The sequence below is a fragment of the Mesoplodon bidens genome (assembly GCF_964165515.1).
Source record: "Mesoplodon bidens genome assembly, chromosome: 6".
Classification (NCBI taxonomy): domain Eukaryota; kingdom Metazoa; phylum Chordata; class Mammalia; order Artiodactyla; family Ziphiidae; genus Mesoplodon; species Mesoplodon bidens.
Window position 1 is genome coordinate 73,886,799 of NC_138162.1, and position 22,222 is coordinate 73,909,020.

The window sequence follows — 22,222 nt, forward strand, 5'->3', positions numbered from 1 at the left end:
TAGATGCAGGTTGTCAAGTGATTTACAGAGGCTTGTACTCCTTTGCAATGTCTGCACACTCTGCACAGGTGCCTTTGTCACCAGTCTCAGTCCAGCACCAAGAATGACTTTCAGAAATCTTTGCTAATGTGATAGGTAGAACATGGTATTTTATCATTGTCTTGATTTTTATTGCTTTAACAGCTAGAGAATTGCCAGTTGTCCATATTGGTTGATAAATTATATGCATATTTGAGTGATCTGTTTGGGTCCTTTGCCCGTCTGCCTACTGAGTCCATGCAGAAGACTTAGGGCATCAAAGAGAAGAGCCAGTAGTTTTCCATTCTTTCTTCTCCTGCCTTGACATGGAATTTCCTTATGTTTTTTCCTAGTCTATACTGCTAACATGAATTTAATCTTCCTCCCAAACCTTATATGGATTTTTCTCTTGATTCTATATAAAGTATACTACTGGTTACTTACAAAGGATATTATTTTGTTTTCTACTGTGAGTGTATCCTGTTCATAAATTTGTATCCATCCTTCTGTCTTGTATCATAAGCTCCTAGAGGGCTGGTCTGTGGCTTTGTGAGCAGTTCAGCACACATTCTTTGGTGATATTCCTAGTGACCATAGAACAGGCCTCCTGGCCAAGGGTAGTCTGCCTTGAGAGTACTAATCAGAAATGAGAAGGGTGTAAGCATAATAGGTTGGATGTGTTAGTGTGCCTCAGTTGTACTTAAAGAGAGCTAAAAAGAACCCAACCCAAATAGCACCTTCCCTACCTGTTGATAGGTGACTCCGTAAGAAACAGTTCTAGAGGAGGAAAGCACACAGGACTAGGGCTCCAAAGTCCATGAATTAGTTCTGTATTCACCATCGTGTAATGTTTGTGGAAGGAACACTGGGGCACTTCCTCTACTAATCCCTTGTTGTTGTTTTTTAGGGTTTTTTTTTTTTTTTGCGGTACGCAGTCCTCTCATTGTTGTGGCCTCTCCCGTTGCGGAGCACAGGCTCCGGACGCGCAGGCCCAGCAGCCATGGCTCACAGGCCCAGCCACTCTGCGGCATGTGGGATCTTCCTGGACCAGGGCACGAACCTGTGTCCCCTGCATCGGCAGGCGTACCTGTGTCCCCTGCATCGGCAGGCGTACTCTCAACCAGTGCGCCACCAGGGAAGCCCTAATCTCTTGTTTTTTTCACCAGAAAGAGAGTCATGATATCAATAACTGACATTCATAAAGCACTTTCACATGTTATATATGGATTTCCTTATCCAATGACTTGCTTAATCTTCATAATCACCCAGTGAAATAGACAGTGACTTTCACATGTTAGAGTTGAGGAAACAGGTACCATGAAATAAGGTATTGAATGAAGATTTCATTATATTTTTAAAACCGTATACTCCAGAAAGTAATCTTTTACTTAAATTTATTATGAGACAAGGAGGAGGAGGGAAATGGTAAGGTATCATGGAAGGTGTGGAGAATCATAGAAAAGGACCACATAGGACCCCAAGGGAAAAACTCCACTGAGTAAGAAAAAAATTGAAAAGATAAATGAAACAAGATTAGCAAAATGTTGATTATTTTCAAATATTAAGAAATCTTTCCACGTATTTCTTCATTATATTGTTTATTCACTTCCAGTTTTTCTATTTACTGCAAAGATCAGCAATAATAATAGTTAAGTAAATGGTAGCATATCTGACTATGAGATACTATGTACCTATTCAAAACAATGAGGAAGAAAAATATAAATGTGTATAATTGTATCTGTTGGAAGTGCAGGTGGACTATGTTGCATTTTTTAAGGTGAGCATTGTTAAGAGCTTTATTCAGGTTTTTATGAAATGTGAAAAACAGACTATAGAATAAAAGAAGTTAAGGAAGATGCACTTAAAACCTGGTGAGAGGGCATGGGGTAGGAATGTCCCCTGAAGGACAGGTCTTCAGTGTCCAGGACTCTTTGGAGAGTCTAGGGAAGGTGTGAAGCCCTTCAGCTTCAGGTACTAGAGCAAGAAATAAAAAGCCCCTGGAGGTAGAAGAGCTTCTGCTCAGGTAGTACATTATGGATGCTTGGTCAGAAGGTTTTGTAGGTGGGCTTAAGGGTTAAAGGCATTTCGTCATATGAAGCCAGGCTGAGTGAGGGTCTAGCCAGGTTGAAATGATCTTGTGAACTTGTGCCCTGCAGTAGCTCAATGCCATGCTTGCATTTCAGGATTTTATGGGCAGCTGCAGACATTCTGCCCCCCACATTACCCTGACTCTCAGAGAACCATGCCGCCTAGCAGCTCCTGCAGTGTGGTGCCTTCCTTCGAGGACTGCCTGGTCCCCACGTCTATGGGCCAGGCTGGCTTTGACGTTTTCCACAGAGCCTTCTCAGCTCACTCGGGCATTACAGGTGTGTTGGTGTCTGTGACTTAGACACTCGGGCAGACAAGCAGGTGAGATCAGGTGGGTTTTCCATGACCAGCCTGGACTAGACTTGACCCAGCACACGACCCTATCAAATCCTGTTTGGTCTGCCCGTGAAATGTCTCTCCTCTTATCTTCCTCTCCAGCCCTTCTCCAGCCCCACTTCCACCACCCTCGTTCAGGTGCCACCATGTCTCTCCCAGACTTAGGCACCAGCCTTCCAACAAGTTCCTTGAGTCAGCTCCTTATCTTTACCATTCTGCCCTCCGAGCTACCGTAACCATTGCCTTCCAAAAATGAAGGATAAAATAAGGTACTTTTCCTGTTCAGCTACCTTCAGTAGTTTGTAGTTTCCCAGAGAATAAAGTTGACTGTCCTCAGCAAGGCATTTGAAGCCCCCAGGAGTTGAGCCTGATGGAACTCTCTGGACCTGCGCTCATGTCTCATGTGCCCTCCTCACATGTCTCCCTACATGCTCTGTACCTGAGCTTTGCCAGCACACTTGGCCCCACATGCCCCCTCTCTGTCTTCGCTCCCTCTTTCCTCCTCCTGGTATGTTCTTTCTTTATCTCTCCGTCTGTGAGAATCCCATCCTTTTTTATGGCTCAACCGTAATATCACCTCCTTTTTGAGGCCGCCCTCACTCTTCCCTACAGAACTTCACTTTCATTGCCACTCAGCCCATCTCTTGTGCCAAGTCCTATTTTAGCCACCTGCCTGCACATCAGCCTCTTCCCCCACCTAAGGAGCCCGAGGACGGGGAGACCCGCTGAAGGGCCTGGCCCGGCACGGTTTCCTCCTCAGCCCCAGCCAGCATTTGCTCCCTGCATGCCCAGCGTCTGCGACAAGGTAGCAGTTGACTTGTGCGCTCTTTCTCTTCCAGTGTGTGATCTACCTTCGGGTTCCTCAAACCTTTTTGGGGAGTCTCTTCGCGGTGGACCTGAAGACACCACGTTCTTGCAGATCAGCGCTGTGGATCGCTGTCCTAGCCAGCTCTCCTCTGTCTATACTGAAGGCTAAGAGCTCCCCTAGCCTCCACTACCACTGGCGTCCAGAATCTTTTTGTTCCTTGCCACCTTTTCTTCTTATACTTTCACAGACGATAAGAAAAAGGATGTCAAGCGAATCAACGGAACCTGCCAAGTCCCAGGTGTGTCTTTGGAGGGCAGGGCTGAATGGTCAGAGCTGGGCTTTGTAGGTGTGTTTGCAGCTGCTCCTTTTTCTCCCTGGGTTTGCCGGTGACCAGCAGGACTCTTTTCAAAGGGAATTCAGAGTCTCACTCTACCGGATACCTGTTACTTCCTGGCTGCCAACCTTCAAAGGACACCAGTGAGATGATGTGCACGTGAAAGTGTAATTTGGGGATTTGCTGAAACTCCAAACAAGGAAGGGCGACCCAAATTGCCAGAAGCACAGTGAACTGTCCCACCCAAGAGCCAGGCACAGCAAGGGGAACCCACTTCCAAAGCACAGCATGGGCTCAGCTCTTGGAGGACCCCAGGTTTCCCAGTGCCGGCCTGGCATCCAGTGAGCTGGCTGCCTCTCTCCTCTTAGATATTCCCACGCTAACCAGTTGCTTTTCAGTGTTTCTCCAAAAGCAAAATGAGAAGGTTCTGTCAAGCACAGGCCCTTGAGAAGCACTACAACTTGTTTTATATTCATGCAACCTATCTTAGTTCTTTGATTTTAAAGACTTGTTATTTACTTCTACTTTTTAAAGGAAAAAAAATATTTAGAGGTCTGTTCTTTGGATGGAAATAATTATTTTAATGCCCCCAGCTACGTACACCTTGCCTCCGCTGCGGCTCTGCTTGCCCGCACCCTGCAGCACCTGTGAGCGCCCGGAATGTTAGTGTTGCATTAGCAAAGGCTACCTGAGGGACATGGGGTAGGCCACCCTCTTCCCAGTGCTGCCACAGAGACCCTCGTGAGTTGACTCTTCAGCGGCTCCACCTCGAAGACATTTTTCAAAGGAAAAGGTCACTTGACTGGCTCACCCATGGCCTCCGCTCTGGTGCTCTGCCCAGGGACCTGCTAGAAGCTGTGAGAGCAGGGACACACGGAGGTGTGCTCCTGGGTTCTCAGAAAACCAAACTAGAGATGCCTGATGTCTGGCTACTTTGCACAGCCTCTGCTCCCTCTGTTAGGATCTCCCCTCACCTGTCTGTCTGTTGCTCCCTTGCCTTCCTTCTCTCCCTCTTTTTGCATCGCTCTCACCATCTTCTTGACTGTGGTTCAGACATGCCCACCACCCACCATTGCCTGCTCACCACCTCTGAGCAACGTCTGGCCAAAGGCAGGTAGAGGGGACAGTTCTGGAAAGGTGGCCAGAAGGAGGCAACCTTTCTGTCTGAAACTCTGTTTTGAGGGCCTGGAATTTACCCAGAGCTCTTGGCCATTTGATCTCAAACCTGAATAGAATGCCATTTTCTGTGACGCCTTTACCAAGTTATTAAAAAGATCCAGAGTCCTATGACATAGGCTATAAAAATTGCCAAAACCCCAAAACACCTGGTAGATTCTGACATTCCAGAAGTATCGCCTCTCACGATTTCTTTTCTCTCTCTTTAAAAATGTTCTCTGAGGGAAAATGAAACAATGCTATTTGTCAAACTGGGATAATTATAATCTTCAACAAGACAATTAAACAGCTTGGTGTCAGACTTGGGATCCGGTAACAGTTTTTATCCTGACAGACATGTCCTTCCAGTCTGGCTGCACGGTCGGTAGTGTTCTGCCTGATTCCGGACTTCATTCTGACACGAAGTAGAATCAGCCGAATAAAGAACAAAGTGCAGGGTCCATTTTGACAGTGCACTCAGCCAGTCTAGTTTTTCTGGCCAGTGGGCTCTGATCTGAGGAGAGCCATCATGCAGACATCCGTGTCTGCGAAAGAGACAAGTCATTCACTTTACAAAAATCTGCTCTGCTTTACAAAAGAATTCACGTCAGGCTTTCTTTCCACATGAGTTCTCAGACGGCACACAAAGTCCCACCCCTCTGGCAGGCTTTGTGGGTTGTGTCACTTGGCCTAAACAGGGACCATGTCCTTTGTCACACCCTGCAGAGAAGGGAAAGCTCTGGTATCTTAGAGAGACAATCTATTCATTCTAAATCCTGGAGCCTCTACAGGGAACTCAAAACACATTTCATTTGTGTGATGAGGAGGAAAAAAAATGGAAAGGCAAGGTTGTTACTGCAGCTGATGTTGTCTGCCTGCCTGTGGCTTCTTGCTATAATTTAAGGTGAAAACAGGTTAGCAGGACAAAGCCAGAAGCTGAACCTCAGAAACTTTGGCTGGAAGAGATCCTCCTGCACATCTGTAGCTTCCCCGTTGGCCTCGCTGAGGCCCGAGGGAACCAGGGGGTGCCAGACAGCAGCGCACCTGCGGAGCCTCCTTCCCCAGCAGGAATTGGGAGAGGAAACAGGCCCGGTGCAGCCTGTGAGGCTGAGTGCCCCTCACTCCCCTTCCATGTTTCTCCTCAGCTGCAGGTTTGAGCTTAGGGCCCCAGGACATGACACCTCCAGGTTCCTTGGAGACAACACACGCTGCCCTGAGATTCCAGAATCTCTCCTGACCTTAAAATTTGTTCCCTGCTTGCTTTCACACTGCACAAGATTTATATATGCTTTCATCATTATGTTTGTAGCAGTAAAAGTAGAAACTTCAAAAACTCATTTCCTTCCATTTCCTGGTCTTTTTACTCTTGATATGTAACCATTTTTGTAAACATCCGAAGAGAGATTGTCATTCCCCTTTTTTAAAAGACTGGTGCTTGTGAAAATACACACAGCACAAAGCCAATTATCCTATTACATTAAAAAAAAAAATCAGTATGCCTAGAGACATTTCACTTGCTGCATTGTCTTAATTCCCTAAAGGGACTGCATCAAAATGTAAGTTGTAATTTAGCCTCTGATCAGCCGCTAAATATTATTTAAATATTTACTAGACCTGTGGGGTATCTCCCATTACCCATGTCTACCCCAAATTATTTAGGTGATTCCAAAATGAACAAAAGGTCTTCAGTCAATCACAGCAAAGTTTCCACTGATAAAACAGAGCTTTGGTGTTGTTCTGTTGTTTTAAAATTAGCAGCTGTCAAGCACTTAGCATACTAGAACAGAGGTAAGTGTTCAACCCCCTATCCAAGAACCTTGCTTCCCAGTTGCCTTGAAGTATTGGGAATAGTGATTGTAAATGTCCAATTTAATTATTTGGTATTTTATTTGACTGTTTTGACCATGTTGTTTTATAGCAGCATTTTTAATGGCACTTTTTGTTGGTGGTGTGGAATTTCTGTGGTTACATTTTTTTTTTTTTTTTTTTGCAATGAGTAAAGAAAAAAAAACACTCATTGGAGAGATGGCGAGTGTAGGAAAGAAGAGATTTATTTTGTACAGACAGCAGAGCATCCTGTGTAATGTTGCTGACATAAAGCACTTTGGGGGAAAAAAGTGGAAATCTGTTTCCCATAAATCACACAGACTCTTGTACATAGTTATATACACTCACGTAGAGAAATGAACTGCATATATCATACTGGATATGGGGCTGATTTTACTCTAGGGGCACATCTGGTGCTTATTGTCATAAATCTTTTAAAGAATTAGGTACACTTTTTTCTATTAATATGTATAGTTTTGTGATTTGTCACAGTTATGTTTCATATAATCATAAGTTATTTTGTCTTGTTTCATGAAGTCCTTTTTTTATGTTGAAAGTAAAATGAAGGGATTGTGCACTTGGTACATAATAAAACTGGAAATAGAGGATGCGCCCACCTGCCTGAAATCCTCCTTTAGCATGTCATTTTAAAACATGATGGCAACAACCATTTTTTGTTTGTTTGTTTTATTATTTTGTTTAGTTTTACCATCCGCCTCAGTCATATTGGATTGGTAGTTATAATTAAAAGCAGATGGGGGTGGGGGAGGGAGTGTCCAAGGCCAGTTTTAAAATGACGCATCGCTTTGGGCCAGAGCTGCAGCCTGGATTTAATTATAGATATGAGGACGAAATGGCAGTAAAAATGAATGTGTCCCTGAATCCTTTACATGTTGGGAGTGTCCATAAATAAAACATGAAGTTTTATTTCATCAGATTTAATTAAAGCTTTTATACATGTTTTATTGGTTATTCTATTAATCTGCTTCAAAAACTGGATAAATGTGTGCTAGGGTTTGGGGTTTATTTGTGCCTTTTCAATGTAGTGCTACATCATGCTTCAGAAATGCCTCTAGTGCATGGTCCTCCAGGTGATGGGGTTTCGGCATGCTGGCCATTGGAGTGGGCCCTTTCTGCCCAGTTTTCCTAAAACCCTGCCAAGAAAGACACAAGCATCAGCTTCCTGTGAACTAATAACCTGACCTTTAAGTCCTCTGGTTTCCCAAAGGAGAAAGGGGCAGTTATCATTTCCCAGATTCCTTGTCCTGTCTGATAGGCTTCTTTCCTCAGCTCCCATCCTTAGGGGGCAGGGAAGGGGAAAGGCTTGTCAGGACACTCACACATCTGACTGACCCGTGAGCCAAGCACAGCACTCTAAATAAAAGACATCACATTATCTCAAGGATTATTCTTAGAAAATTGACAGTTTTCTCACTGAATTTTTAAGACTTGAGAATTATGTTAATGGAAGATACAAAGCAGAAGGGATGATGGCTCCCATACACCTCATCTGTCTCTTCAAGGTGCTGGGGGAACATGCAGCAAACTCATGTGGTTCAGGCTTTGGAGGTGAAAATAGTGCTGACTGACAAGATACAAAGTGTCTCTACTCCCTAGAGGGAGGCAGCTGGTGGCAGGGTGATTTGGTCCAACCTCTTTGGAGGACGGTGTGGCATTAACTGGTAGAGTTGAAGATACACATATCCTGCTATCCAACAATTCCATTCCTCTCTTGGGAGTCAATGGTGGCTCAGTTATAAGATGTCCAATGCTATCTACAATGGCCAAAAACTGGAAATGACCCAACTGTCCACCAACAGTAAAAAGAATAAGTGAACTGTGCTAAAGTAATGAAATGCAATGCAGTGCAGCAAAGGCAGTCACAGACCTGCAGCCACATGCAGTAATTCAGAGCTGAGTCTCATGAACTGTGTTGAAAGAAAATACAAGACAGAAAAGAAAATATACAGTGTTATTCTATTTATACACAGTTCAAAAACAAACAAAATTCAAATATAGAGTTGCTTAGGGGGCAGAAGTATAAACAACAGCAAGGAATATACTACCACAAAGGTCCAGATACTGGTGAACTCTGGTCAGGAAGAAAGGGCAACCCAGAGTACTCCCGGGGTGCTGACCAACAGTGTTTTATTTCCTGACCCATGTGTTAGGTTAAACAGGTGTTTGTTTTGTAATTTAACTGTGCATACATATTTTTTTAGTTTTTAGTTCAAATGCCAGGGAAGGTCAACTCTTATATCCTCTAATCCCAGGGTCTGCAAACTTTTTCTGCAAAGGGCCAGATAGGATGTATTTTAGGCTTTTAGGGCTATATGATCTCTGTCTCAACTACTCAACTTTATTGTAGCTCAAAAGCAGCCATAGACAATATACAAACAAATGGGTATGGCTGTGTTACAATAAAACTTTACTTATGGACGCAAATTTGAATTTCCTATAGTTTTCAGATGTCATGAAATATTTTTCTTCTTTTGATTTTTGTCAACTATTTAAAAATGTAAAAAACATTCTTATTTCACAGGCCATACAGAAAGAAACAAAAAAGGCAGCAGGCAGGATTTGCCATGGGCCATAGTGTACTGTCCCTAGTCAACTGAGGGAACATTCCCCTGCCCTTCCCATAAATATCTGCCCAAAGAAAACCACAGTGAGGAGCCCCTCTTCTTATTCTTCGGCTATGTTGGGTCTTATTCCTGGAGGAAATTCATGAGTTCTATTGATTAAGCTTTTGTTTGTTTAGATTCTGGGTTCTGCTCCCTGGGATACAGATGAATGCTTAGAGCCTGGAGTGCCACTTGACTTTATCTCTGGATTTGAAGTTTTTAATAAAAAGAACTGGGCATAGAGAAATGTGTGAGAATTGGAAAATGAGCACCCATTCTTTCCAAGCTAACCAAATATTTGCTGGATCTTGGCAGCCATAGCCAACTGTTTCCTCTGAAATGCTGAGAGGTTGTAAGTAATGGGAGACTTCATTTTTCTCAGGCCATAGCTCTTATGAGAAGCTGGAGTTGCCTCTCAAAACCTGCAGCGTTCTCAGGGAGAGGAGTCTGTGTTTTTATGTCCAAAGATTCCACTGAGCTGTTTGGAGCAGAGTCGGGGCACTGACGGCGCTAACAGTCTGTGCCCTCTCCTCGTAGCAGGAGAAGGGGCTTAACACCCCAGCACCTTCTCTGGCCTCTGGTTTCCCGCAATGTCTAGCTCCCTAATTCCCGAACTTAAGGGTTTGTCAGCCCTCACAGTGCTGCCTGTCAGCCACTCGTGCTCATGATAGAGAATGAGACTGAATTCACATGGTCATGAGTGTATACTCTCTTTGTATCTCTAGCTTGTGATAAAATTGATAGTTTTAAAAGTATGGTTGTTCATGAGTCCTGGGGCATTTTTTAAGTCCTAGCATGGACTAAATCCTCTTCAGTGGGTCTCCCTGGTGTTTTTGTGTGCTTGGCTTTGTATGTTGTGTATGGTTTGGATACTAAAGCTGCAGGGAACACAGTGTCTTGGGTGAAATAATCTGAACTTTATAAAGAGAAGTTTAACCAAGAGAAAGCTTAGAGAACATCCAGTCCAACTTCATCTTTTACAGAGGAGGAAATTGAGGTTGTTTCATTCATTCATTCATTCATTCTTTCTTTTAACATTTTTTGTGTAAAATACACAGAGGTAGAAGTGGCTGTCATGCTCACATAGCTGACAACAGAAGATTCCAAGAATCATCTGCCCAAGAAAATTGCCCGGGTGCTTATTCAAAATTCACACTCTAGAGCTTCCGAATGCAAACCCCAGAGTTACTGAGTTGGAATTTTTAGAGGTAAGATGGTTTCATCTGCATTCTTAAATAAACTCTCCAGGTGGCTGTCTATGGAAACTTACTTTGACCGCCCCACCTTGATTTAGTGGAGGAGGCTGACCATTTAACAAGGCAATGTAGTTTAATAAGAGCTAACAAAGAGGGCCTTCCAATCCCTGCCTGGGGAGACAGGAGAGTGGGGTCAGTTCCCTGAGGGATGGGATGACTGCCTGAGCTAGTCCTAAAGGTCAAGTTAATCTTCAAGAAGCAAAGAAGCAGCAGAAGGGTGTACCACGCAGAAAATGGCACATTTGCAGAGCTGCCAGGAAGGACAGTAACTTGCAGGCGTCACCCAACAAGCTGGTTGGAGAGTTGGGGATTGTCCCGTCTCTGGGCAGTGAGTGATTTTTCTTCTCTGGCCCTGAGCCCCAGCCCTTCCTGTGTCAGCCCCACTGAGCTCAGGGTACTGTTTCCCAAACCAGCAGGGGATGGTATGTTACCAGTTACTCTGCAAAAAAAGGGTTCCACTTTCAAATTAGTTTGGGGAATGGTGGGTCAAAGTTATTGTACAAAGTTGGGGTTTTTTTCATGGTTGGGGGGGTTGTTTTTTCTTTTTTTCTTTTCTGCGGGACCTCTCAGAGACTTTACTATGCTAAAGTGCATTGTGACTCTCCAAGAAAGAGTTAGAGGATGAAGTCTATTGACCATGTAACCCTTTTTTTCCAAAAAGTACCTTGTCAGCACTGTAGAAAACAGTTTGGCAGATCCTCAAAAAATTAAATATACAATTACCATATGATCCAGCAATTCCATCCTTATATACATACTCAGAAGAATTGAAAACTGGGACTAAAAACAGATAAATGTACACCAATGCTCCTAGCAGCATTATTCACAGTAGCCAAAATGTAGAAATAATCTAAATGTCCATCAGCTGATGAATAGATAAGCAAAGTGTGGTCTATCCAACACTGAATGTACAGCCAGCCTTCTGTATCCACAGGTTTGGAGCCAGCCAACTGTACTCTGCCATTTTATATAATAGACTTGAGCATCCTCAGACTTTGGTATCCATGGAACAAATCCCCCAAGGATACTGAGGGACAACTGTACTTAATGTTGCTAAACTGTGCACTCAAAAATGGTTAAAATGGTAAATTTTATGTTAGGTATATTTTACCACAATTAAAAAAAAAAGTATAATGTAAACAGAGCGCCTAATAGGGTGCCTGACACCCAGAAGACAATTTTAAAAATAAGTGCCTTGTTAGGTAAGTGTTCCTTAGGACACAGTTTGGGAACGTGACTTCAGAGACAGGTGTCAACTACAAATTGGCACTTGCCATTGGCACTTGCCATCTACCTCTACAAGTATTACATCATGTGCTGCTGCAGCTGCTGACTTTCAACACCCCCTGAAAGGAGTTCAGGGTGGAGAGTAGAAATGAGGCACTCTGTGCTCTGGGAAACACTGGCAGAACAGGTCTTCAGAGAGTTAGATATTCTCAGGAGCTGATTTTATGAGCCCAATTCTTGTATCTGCTCAAATCTACAAAAGCACTAAAATCCTTCATGGTGACGACTGCTCCTCATGACTAGCAGAAACCTTCATGAGACTAGCAGAAACCTTCATGAGACTAGCAGAAACCTTCTGCAAAAAGATGTGCTTGGGGCTTCCCTGGTGGCGCAGTGGTCGGGGGTCAGCCTGCTGATGCAGGGGACGTGGGTTCGTGCCCCGGTCCGGGAGGATCCCGCGAGCCGCGGAGCAGCTGGGCCCGTGGGCCATGGCCGCTGAGCCTGCGCGTCCGGAGCCTGTGCTCCACAGCGGGAGGGACCACAACAGTGAGAGGCCCGCATACCGCAAAAAAAAAAAAAAAAAAGATGTGCTTGAAGACACAGAGAATGGACTTGAGGGTATGGGGAGGGGGAAGGGTAAGCTGGGACAAAGTGAGAGAGTGGCATGGACATATATACACTACCAAATGTAAAATAGCTAGTGGGAAGCAGCCACATAGCACAGGGAGATCAGCTCGGTGCTTTGTGACCTCCTAGAGGGGTGGGATAGGGAGGGTGGGAGGGAGATGCAAGAGGGAGGACATATGGGGATTATGTATATGTATAGCTAATTCACTTTGTTATACAGCAAAAACTAACACACCATTGTAAAGCAATTATACTCCAATAAAGATGTTAAAAAAAAATAAGTGCTTGATTGCATGTACTCCCCTTTCACCCAAAATCACATATATACTGACCATCTCCCCTACCTCTTTGGAGCAGTTTCTCAGAGCTGAGATACTGTTTCCCGGGCTATAGTCCTCATTTTGCCCCAAATAAAACTTGTCACAACTCTCATGTTATACATTTTTTTAAGTCGACACAGGTGAGTAGAGCCTTCGGGGTGGGTGTTGGCCCCCAACAGGTGGAAGTGGGTGCTGTGAATGGTACCAGCTGGCAGAGAAAGCAGAAGAGGACGAGAAGCAGAAGAGGAGATGGCCAGCTGGTTTGGAGCAACTGCAGAAGGTGGTTCTGAGCGCAGGGTACCGTGCCCAACATAAATTCTCAGGTAACTGAGGAAGGGAGAGAAAGGCAGACAGAAGGAAGCGGGTGGATGTCAGTGTAGCAGAAGGAAGAGGTAGTGAACTGGAGGGGGAGACAGGATGCACTGGCATAGACCCCGCTGATCCCAATGTGTGCAAATGCAGAGATTTGGGTTTCGTTCATTCACCTAACCATTGTTTACTGAGCTCCATACCCCTCACTGTGTGCCTCTTACTGTTCTAGGTGCTGTGATAATGCAAGAAAGAAAACACAACATCATCCCTGTTCTTATGTTATTGTATTCCAGTGGACTGGCGATTCAAATGGTTTGCTCTGGTTGTCTGTGAAGTATGAGGCTCTGGAAGGTCGTTGGCGGTTGGGTTCTCCAGGAAGCAGATGCTGAGGCAGAGTTGGGAGTGGAAACGATTCTGAAGAAGTTTTGAAGAGTGACCCCAGTGAAAGGAAAGGGGCTGAAGCTGGATTGGGCATGAGGCACCATCAGACTGTGATGCTAACTGGACAGACGTTCTGCCAGAGACTGCTCTTACCCACTACAAGAGTGCCATGCTGGGTGGAAATAGCTAGGCCATTGTACCACCCCCTTGCTGAAGTCCATCCTGAGAAGGGTGTGTCTTGGCTATCACTGTCTTGGTCATTCATTGGCTGAGGTCCTTCCAGAGAGCCAGAAAGCTGAGAGGACACTGAAGAAGTTAATAGTGTCATCTAACCACACACAGTGTAGCTGGGGGTCTGAACAGCATAGCTCTGTTCCTGCCACAGAGGGTGTTAGGAAAAAGCATAGGTCTCCCATCATTTTGCTTCCCAGTTTGTAATAAAGAGCATATTGGGGACATACATTCACACACACACTACTGAAAATGGATTTCTGACTCAGCCCTTCCCCTGGTAGCTCTAAAACACACACACACACACACACACACACACACATGAGTCACTGGGATTTCAGCATCTCAAGAGTATTTTCTCTCAAGGCTAGCACACTCCTTCCTGGGAAAGAGTGGGGAGAAATTTTGAGGGAGATAAGGCGGTAGATGACCTATTGCTTTTTCTCTCATCCAGGAGGCATCAAGGACTGTCACAGGTTTGGTGTCAGGCAGACCTTGTTCTCTGTCACTTACACCCTTTGCAGCAGCAGAAATAATTCCTCAACTGCACTGCCCTGAGCCCATTTCTTATTCTTCCAGCAGGAGTAATCACGTTCATCTCACAGGCAGTGAGATCATGCAGATATCTGGCATAGTCCCAGTTACATGTAACGTACTTGCTAAAGAGTGACCACCATTTTTTTAAAAAATTACTGATCCTGCACCCAGAGTAGAATGATAATTTGTGAGGAGACCACAGAAAGGATTATAGTTCTGAGATGAGTGCATGGAAGCAGGAAGGAAATGAGCTAGTCTGGAGAGCAAACAAGTCATAAAATCACCCAGATGACATTGCCCACAGAGGTCTGTCTGTATCTAGAGCTCAGAGCAACCTGTAGTACAAGCAGACACCTCTTTGGCATCTTCCTGGGACCATCAGGATAGATAGTACTGCCTTTGGAAGCAAACAAGAGGATCTTCTGTGCTGGGTCCTGTGCACCAAAGGCTCCCCTCTGACCATCCTCCGGCCATGCCCTGCCCCACAAAGTGAGGAGCTCATGTGACCAAAGGTATGTCTCCAGCCCAAACCCACTTTCCTTCCACTTCTAGACCCAGCCCAGGTATCTGTAAACTCCAAATTCCCAGTCCAAATGGTCCCACACTGCTTCCAGGGCCGGCACAGTCTTCTTCCTCAAGCCCATCCTCCTGAGAGTGGATCAGGTCTTCAGTGTGTTCATCCCTGGGCCTGCGAGGTAGCCAGAGAGTGGCTGTTAGAGGGATTGTGGGTGAAGCTAGACATGGAGACTGGGCTGTCCATAACTGAGCATAAAGTCTCCTCATGGCTGAAACCAGAACCAGCGTTTTGGAGAGAAGAGGGGTGGGTTACAGGCTGGAGGCCAGACTGGCTTTCCTGGTACCACCAGGTTCTGGCCAAGAAATCCAAGGAGTCTCTGATCATTCTAAATCAAACCTGGCCTTCCAGGTCGTTAAGAAAGTATATTTGTTAACAATTGTTTTAGCTTTCTTTGGAATTTTAAAATATTTAGATCTCTGAGTTTGTGGGCTTCCACTTGCAGTCTTGCCCTGGGGCCCTGTAAATGTTAGAGGTGGGCCTGGGGGGATGCTTAGAGCCTGGAGTCAGTAGGCCCTCAAAGTACCAGGAGAGAAGGTGTGCAGTGGAGATTCGAAAGCCCGTGAAAACTCTTTAAGGAATGTCAGAGCATGAGGACTCAACAAATACCTAGACAGTTGCCAGACAGCAAATGGTGTACAGTGCAAACATTTGTTGTAGTCTGATGCTTTTAAAAACAAAATAATGCGTTGTTATTTCTAATCCAAGAGCTTCCTGACTTGGCTGTGCTCTTCAGTCCCCAGTGAACATCTCTAGACCATGTCCCCGCATGTGGTCCATGGAACATCTGTACAGCTCAGTCCTTGTTGCCCATGTATATAGCATGACCCATTACACTGAAGAGTTGCTTCACAGGGTGCCCCTCACCCCTGTCTCCACATCTGCATGGCACATTAAGCTAACTGTCTCTCTGGGGTACTGGGGGGCACATCTGTGTAGCTCACCCACACAGCTGGGTCTTCCATCATCAACTCCAAATCATCCCCTCCCTTCTCCCTAGCTTGTACCCTGTGCTCACTCCCACTTAGTCTTTCAAAACGCCAGATTCATGTCCACAGAAAGGGTTTATGTCTGAGGCCTAGGGTTCATGATGGAACAGGCGCATTTGTGCTCCAGTCCCCCATGGATGCCTGAGTAATCCAGAGCTCCATCACTGGACACTATCCAGTCCAGGTGCCTTTGCTACTGCACAGGAACCAAGATGCAGCATCAGCAGCTTGTCCAAGGCTAGTAAGTGAGATGACCAGACCAAAAAGCCTGGGCTCTTCTGTTTATACTGTGGTCACTTTCCCTCTGCTCCCAGGCTTTCTAGAATCTTTGCCCTTATCAAAATCTGACTGGGCTGTGCTGAGCTATTAGTGGTCAGGCTTGCTCACTGCTCACGGTAGAGGCAAAGCTGCTCTGGGAACTCATGGTCTCTTGTTCCATTCTTCTCTTTGCAGTAGATCTCAGGCTGCCTGGCTGGGCTCTGACCATCAGACCTGAGATCAGTGCTTCTCCAGCCATGCCAGTTGCACCATGATAGAGGCAGCATGGAGAGAGGTGAAGGGCACTGGTCTGGGCTCCTGAGACCAGGCTCCCTCTGGGTGATTATGGCCAAGTCACTTCTGACCAGAGCTTGAGCTCTAGCGTGAGATGGTCTCAGAATCCACTCCATCTTCACCACTTAAGCAAGTTACTTGACTATCTGAACCTCAGATTCTTCATCTACACAATGAGGATAATAACCTGAGCCACGGGGTTCTTAGGGATTCATGTGCCTGTCACATGGCTGGGCCCTTAATAAATCTTGGTTTCCCTTCCCCAACTATAAAATTCAAGGAGAGGAAACAGATGATCTGTACAGCTCTGACATGCTTTCATGCTGTCACTTGGCTTCCTATTCCAGGATTTTTCCCAGGATCCATGATTGATTTCCTTCTGGGGTCATTTCACACCTCAGCCCTGCAGCGTTCATTGGAAAATTTGCTATGAAATTGTGTTGTCCCTCACCTTCCCAGGCCAAGAAGAGCTCTACAGCCAGAGTCATCCACCTGGTGGTTGGCTCTATTAATGTTCCACCCAGAAGATGGATCCAGGAAGCGACCTATCACAAGGTCACCTTCTGTGCTGCCTGAGAGAAGTTCCAGGAGAGCTCTGAAGTCAATGGGACGTGCCATCCTGAGGCATGGGAGCCACAGGGATCATGCAGGCAGGGGAGCCTCTACTCAGAGGCTGCAGCCCACAGAACAATACCAAGACTTCATCTCCTGGCCTTCCTTCCTCTGGGCTGCAATCTCAGGACAGGTGCAGAGAGCAGAGTACTGGGGCTAAAGCCAAGCTGTCAGGTAAAAGAACAGCTCTGCACAGCCAGGTGGAACTTATATACTCTTTGTTTATAAGCAACAAAAGCTACGCTGAGTTGCTTAAGCAGTGAAGGGAAAGTTATTGAAAAGACATGGTACAAAATAAGGAGATACCAGGAATGGAACTGAAATGCTAACCCAGCTCGCTCTCCCTCTCTCATCTTTCATCTCTACTCATTTTGGCCTGGCTGTTCTATTCTTCTGTTTCTGCAGACCTGCCTCATCTGCTTCTCTGATCCACACAACTGGCAAATGATGCCCATCCATCCTACATCTCAAGGTTTATGCTTTACCAGCATAAAGAAAGAGAGTAAGTCAGTCAACCTTTCTCCACACATGGATAAATATAGATGTAGATGTAGATGTAGATATAGACATAAACATAGACATAGATGCGGATATGTGTCCTATCACTCTGGATTTCAAATCCACAAAGAAGGCCTTCTGAGGTATCCATCCTGACTCAGGTACCCACCTCTGGTCTGATCAATTCCTCCCGGCGCTTGGTAGTTTAGTTAACTGGACCCGCCCCCCTGCAATGAGTGAGGGGACAATAAAGGGAGATCTCTGGGCTCTAAAAGTTATCCATGGCAGCCTAGCAATCAAGCCACTCTGAAAGCCAAAATCATGAATCTAATATCAAGAGGAGCCCAGTAGTTCCAGGATTACCGTATACTAGTAATAAGTGGGTAGCGACCCTTAGACAGCAGGATGCTTCTCCAAACCTGCCCCAGTTGACTACTGTCTGGCAGACCTGCTTCTTCCAATAGTTCCTCGGTATTTAATTGTCCCCTTCAGAAATAAGTAACACTGCTTTAAGAGGAAAGAGTGGGGAGAGAGATTTGGAGAATGAGAAGAAATGAAATTTGTTGAGGAAATTGACTGGGCTGTTCACAGTCTGTATACATTACTTCTTCGATCTAAAATCAGCTGAGAACTGAGGTATCTTTGGGCTGAAGCAAGAAATGCGGGCTGCTGGCATGCCTGTCCTGGTTACTGCTGGTCTCCCTCAGTGGGGTTAGGAGTGGTTTGGCAATTGTCTTCCACTGATAAGGTAACATTTAAAAGAAAACAACAACAACAGAAACAAACAATAAAGGTGTGAGGGCTAACTAGGCTTCCCTTCTCACTACAACTTGTGTGCAGGAATTTAAGTTTTCTTTATTCCACCAAGACAAATCAGGTACCCCTTTGACAAGTATCCCTTTCCTGCCCACTGACTTCATAAATGCTACTTAAAAGTTGATAACAGTTGTGTGTACGTGTGTGTGTGTGTGTGTGTGTGTGTTGGGGGAGAGTCGGGGAGAAGTTTTAATGGGGAAAACATTTTTTATTGATTCTCAAAATGTGTGTGGTACACATATGTGATAGGGGAGGATATGCAAGTAAGTACAATCTGGGGCACCTCTCTTAACTAAGATGCTTTATACACGTAAATGCACGCACTGCAAGGGACTTCATCAGGCATTTCCTGTGTACTTGAGGCCTGAGGCCCAGAGTTGAGAACCCCATCGGGATGTTGTGAAGTTTGAATGAGGTAACATAGGGATGGTCAAACTTTCTTTAAAATTTTTTTTGGAGTATAGTTGCTTTACAATGTTGTGTTAGTTTCTTCTGTACAGCAAAGTGAATCAGCTACACATATACATATATCCCCTCTTTTTTGGTTTTCCTTCCAATTTAGGTCACCACAGAGCACTGAGTAGAGTTTCCTGCGCTATACAGTAGGTTCTCACTAGTTATCTGTTTTATACATAGCAGTGTATATATATGTCAATGCCAATCTCCCAATTCATCCCACACCCCCCTTCCCCTCTTGGGTTATGGCCAAACTTTAATGTGCACTTAAATTAGTTGAGGATCTTGATAAAACACACATTCTGATTCAGTAGATTCGAGGAATGGCCTGAGATGCTGCATTTCTAATAAGCACCCACATGATGCTGGTGCTGCTAATTGGGGACCACACATTGAGAACCACATGCAGAGACAAAGACCGGCACCTAAATCAGAAGTGGACGCTACCATATGGCCACATCCACACAGTCTATTCCCTTGCACACCCTGGCTGAGGTCATCACTTGCTACTTAGTAAGGAAAAAGTAAAAACTTAAATGCACCTGCTTTGTATTTCTTGCCACCTGCCTGTTCCATTTTTTCACACATTTATCTAGATGTTCAAAATTTTCTGAAATTTTAGTTAAAACTCCTTCAGCAATAGATTGCAAACCTCTACATTTTTGCTTGAACATAACAGACTGTTCAGCAATTTGTTATAGATATGGATGTGCACATGTACAGAGATAAACATTTCTCCCTCAGAAAGGAAGATAAGTTCTACTTAAAGGGAAGTTAGCCAATTTCTGACATATTGGGGGGATTATTTCTTCACATTTTCCAATATTCATGATACTTAATATCCTCAGCACTCTGGGCCCATCCCATGCGATTTGGTTGATCCATCTCTGTGTTGTTTTCTTCCTGTTTTGCACAAAAAGTTACCCACCAGGAATCATGAGACCAAAGCAAAGAGATAAGAAAGCTACAGTGGACCCGTTTGAATGTTCACCCCCTCTCTGAAGTTTCCCCCCAACACAGTTGCCCTCCCCTCCCCTCGCTACCATTTCTGAAGAATAAATCCTTCTGTGTTGCCACAGGCCTTGGGGCATGCCCCCTATGAGGACCCATCGAAGCTTATTATAGTTATTTACTGATGTATGCCCTCTCCCCAGAGAGCTTATGACTTATGCATCATTGTATTTTCTGAGCATAGCAGAGTGTTTGACACAGAAAAGGTCCTTAATAAACTTTGTTGAATTGAATTAAACTGAATTGCAGGTGAATGAAAAAATTACTTCCATGTTCTTTGGAGAAAGTGGAAATTATGGCTTCTGGAGTAAGAATGGGACACGGACAGATTTAGAATGCAGAGCTGTGAGAGATCTCCCATGCAAAGGACTACAAATAGTTCAGTCTGGCTGGTGTGCACAATGTGAGTAGGTATCAGGAGAGAAAGGTAAGCAGGAAACAGATCCTCAGGGGCCATGGACCCCTACTAAAGAGTTTAGAATATATCCTATGAGATCTGGAGAAGTATTAAACTGTGTTAAGCCTGTAACATGATCTTTTTAGCTTGTACACAGAACACTGGCAGCAAAATAAAGGATAGATTGGAGCAGGCTGAGACTAGAGACAGGGATTTAATGATCCAGACCCTGGTCCTTGGAGGTTGGAAGAATATGTTCAATGGACCCAGGGTAGGGGTGCAAATGTACCTGCATCTCTGGTAGCATCCTAGGGCTGCCCAAAGATGTTCAATAATTTTTCGGAATTTTGAGAACCCATTGAGTTACATTTGAAAAACAACAACAAAAAAGGGTCTCTCCTCCAAAGATATAAGAAATGTCTTTTGCATTAAAAGCTCCATAAGTTTATTTAAGATTCTGGGGCTGGCCATTCTGGCAAAATGAATTTCCCATCAACCTACTTGATTTCACTTCCTGCCTTTCATGAAATATGTGTATAGAGAAAGCATGATACTCCCCGGTGGGTTCTGCATTCATGTGCATCTGCTGTCCAATTTACAGCTTGCGAAGGAGGTGTTAATTAGCTGGCAGAAGCACCTGAACAGGGAGTACTGGGTTGGCTGAGGGGGTGGGAAGGTCTCTGGCATTTCCTTATTCACAGAGGCAGGAAAAAAAAGACAGGAAACTCACATTGCTGTCCAAAATGGCAACCTCCAAGCCAAGGCAAGTAGCAGAATTATAGCAGGTACCTCTCTCTCTAAAAAGAGTCTATTTCTGGATTCGTGTGATTAATATCAAATGTTAATATGAATTTACTTTAAGTTTTACCTTCATATACGACTCTCTGAATTTTAAAGATCTCTCCCAGAAACATTGGTGAGTTTTTAGCTACTGAGTAGGATAAAATTAACATTGAAGAAGGGATAGAATGAATTCCCACAGGAGAAAAAGCAGAGAACCTGTCTTCCAAGAGAAAGGGCAGTGATCCAGAGCCAGGAGAGTCTAGGAGGTGAAGGGTAGAGAAGGGAAGTCACAAATCCAGGTGGAGCCGAAAGGACTTTTCATTCGGGGTCAATAAAAACAGTTGGCTGGGTTGAAGTAGGTGGTTCAAGGCAACCATTTGTTGGGAGGAGAATAAGGCTAAATAATGATCAACTCGAAATTTCTTCAATTTGTATGTCAACAAACCTCGCCAAATCTCTTAACTCAAAATAAACAAGCAGTCGATGAAACAAAAGGAAGAGTAACAGGATGTCATCTGATAAAACATTTTCACTGTAGAGATGGCACAGCTGAGATTCAGAGAAGTAGAGTAACTTTCCCAAGGATATTGATGATGGAATCATAACTTGAACCTTGGGTTCCTGACTTTCTGCCCGCTTCTCTTTCCAATACACTCCACTGTTTTTTTAAACGTACTTGGGGCAGTACGCCTAATCTGATCCGGCACAGCAACTCTTAACAGCACTGAGATATTTCTACAATATTATTGCAGAATAGCAGGAGGGCCAGACAAAAAAGACATGACCAGAAAGAAGACATGGACACAGAAGGTATGAAACACCTAGTTATTTTGCCTCTAATGACCATCAAGAGGAAATCAATTTTTTTTTTTTTTTTTTTTTTTGCGGTACGCGGGCCTCTCACTGCTGTGGCCTCTCCCGTTGTGGAGCACAGGCTCCGGACGCGCAGGCGCAGCGGCCATGGCTCACGGGCGGCTCCGGACGCGCAGGCGCAGCGGCCATGGCTCACGGACCCAGCCGCTCCGCGGCATGTGGCGTCTTACCTGACCAGGGCACGAACCCGTGCCCCCTGCATCGGCAGGCGGACTCTCAACCACTGCGCCACCAGGGAAGCCCGAGGAAATCAAGTTTTAAAAGTTGGGCAAATATAAACTTGCAGTTAGTTAATAAATATTGCATGTACCAATGTGGCAGAAGACATTGTGTAAAAAATTCAGAGGTGCTCACATTACACATATAAAGAATACATGGAGACCCCTTACTTTCTGCTTTGAAAAATGCCACTGAAACTTCATAAAGTACAACTTGTTCTAAAGCAAAGCAAAAAGGAGAAAGCGGCATAAGTTGAGCTTTTGGCACACTCGGCAAGTACTCTTTAGGCTGCCAAGGTACAAGGCACCTGCACAAAGGGAAAAGAGACCTTTTATATCCGACCGCAGGATGGCTGCACCGG

General features: G+C 44.8%; 1 protein-coding gene across 5 annotated transcripts in view; it reads left to right on the forward strand.

Annotated features, from left to right (window-relative positions):
- Positions 1-13,295, forward strand: part of GLIS3 (GLIS family zinc finger 3) — a 526,603-nt gene extending 513,308 nt beyond the window's left edge. For 3 of the 5 annotated variants that reach the window (XM_081236438.1, XM_081236441.1, XM_081236442.1), the window contains 2 exons: positions 2,202-2,384; positions 3,282-7,514. In XM_081236438.1, coding sequence (XP_081092564.1) covers positions 2,202-2,384; positions 3,282-3,418 — 320 coding nt within the window. In that variant the 3' untranslated portion in view covers positions 3,419-7,514. Of the gene's footprint in view, positions 1-2,201; positions 2,385-3,281; positions 7,515-13,161 lie in introns of those variants that run through there. The other 2 variants (XM_081236440.1, XM_081236439.1) reach the window with 2 other exon arrangements.
- Positions 13,296-22,222: the final 8,927 nt, after the last annotated feature.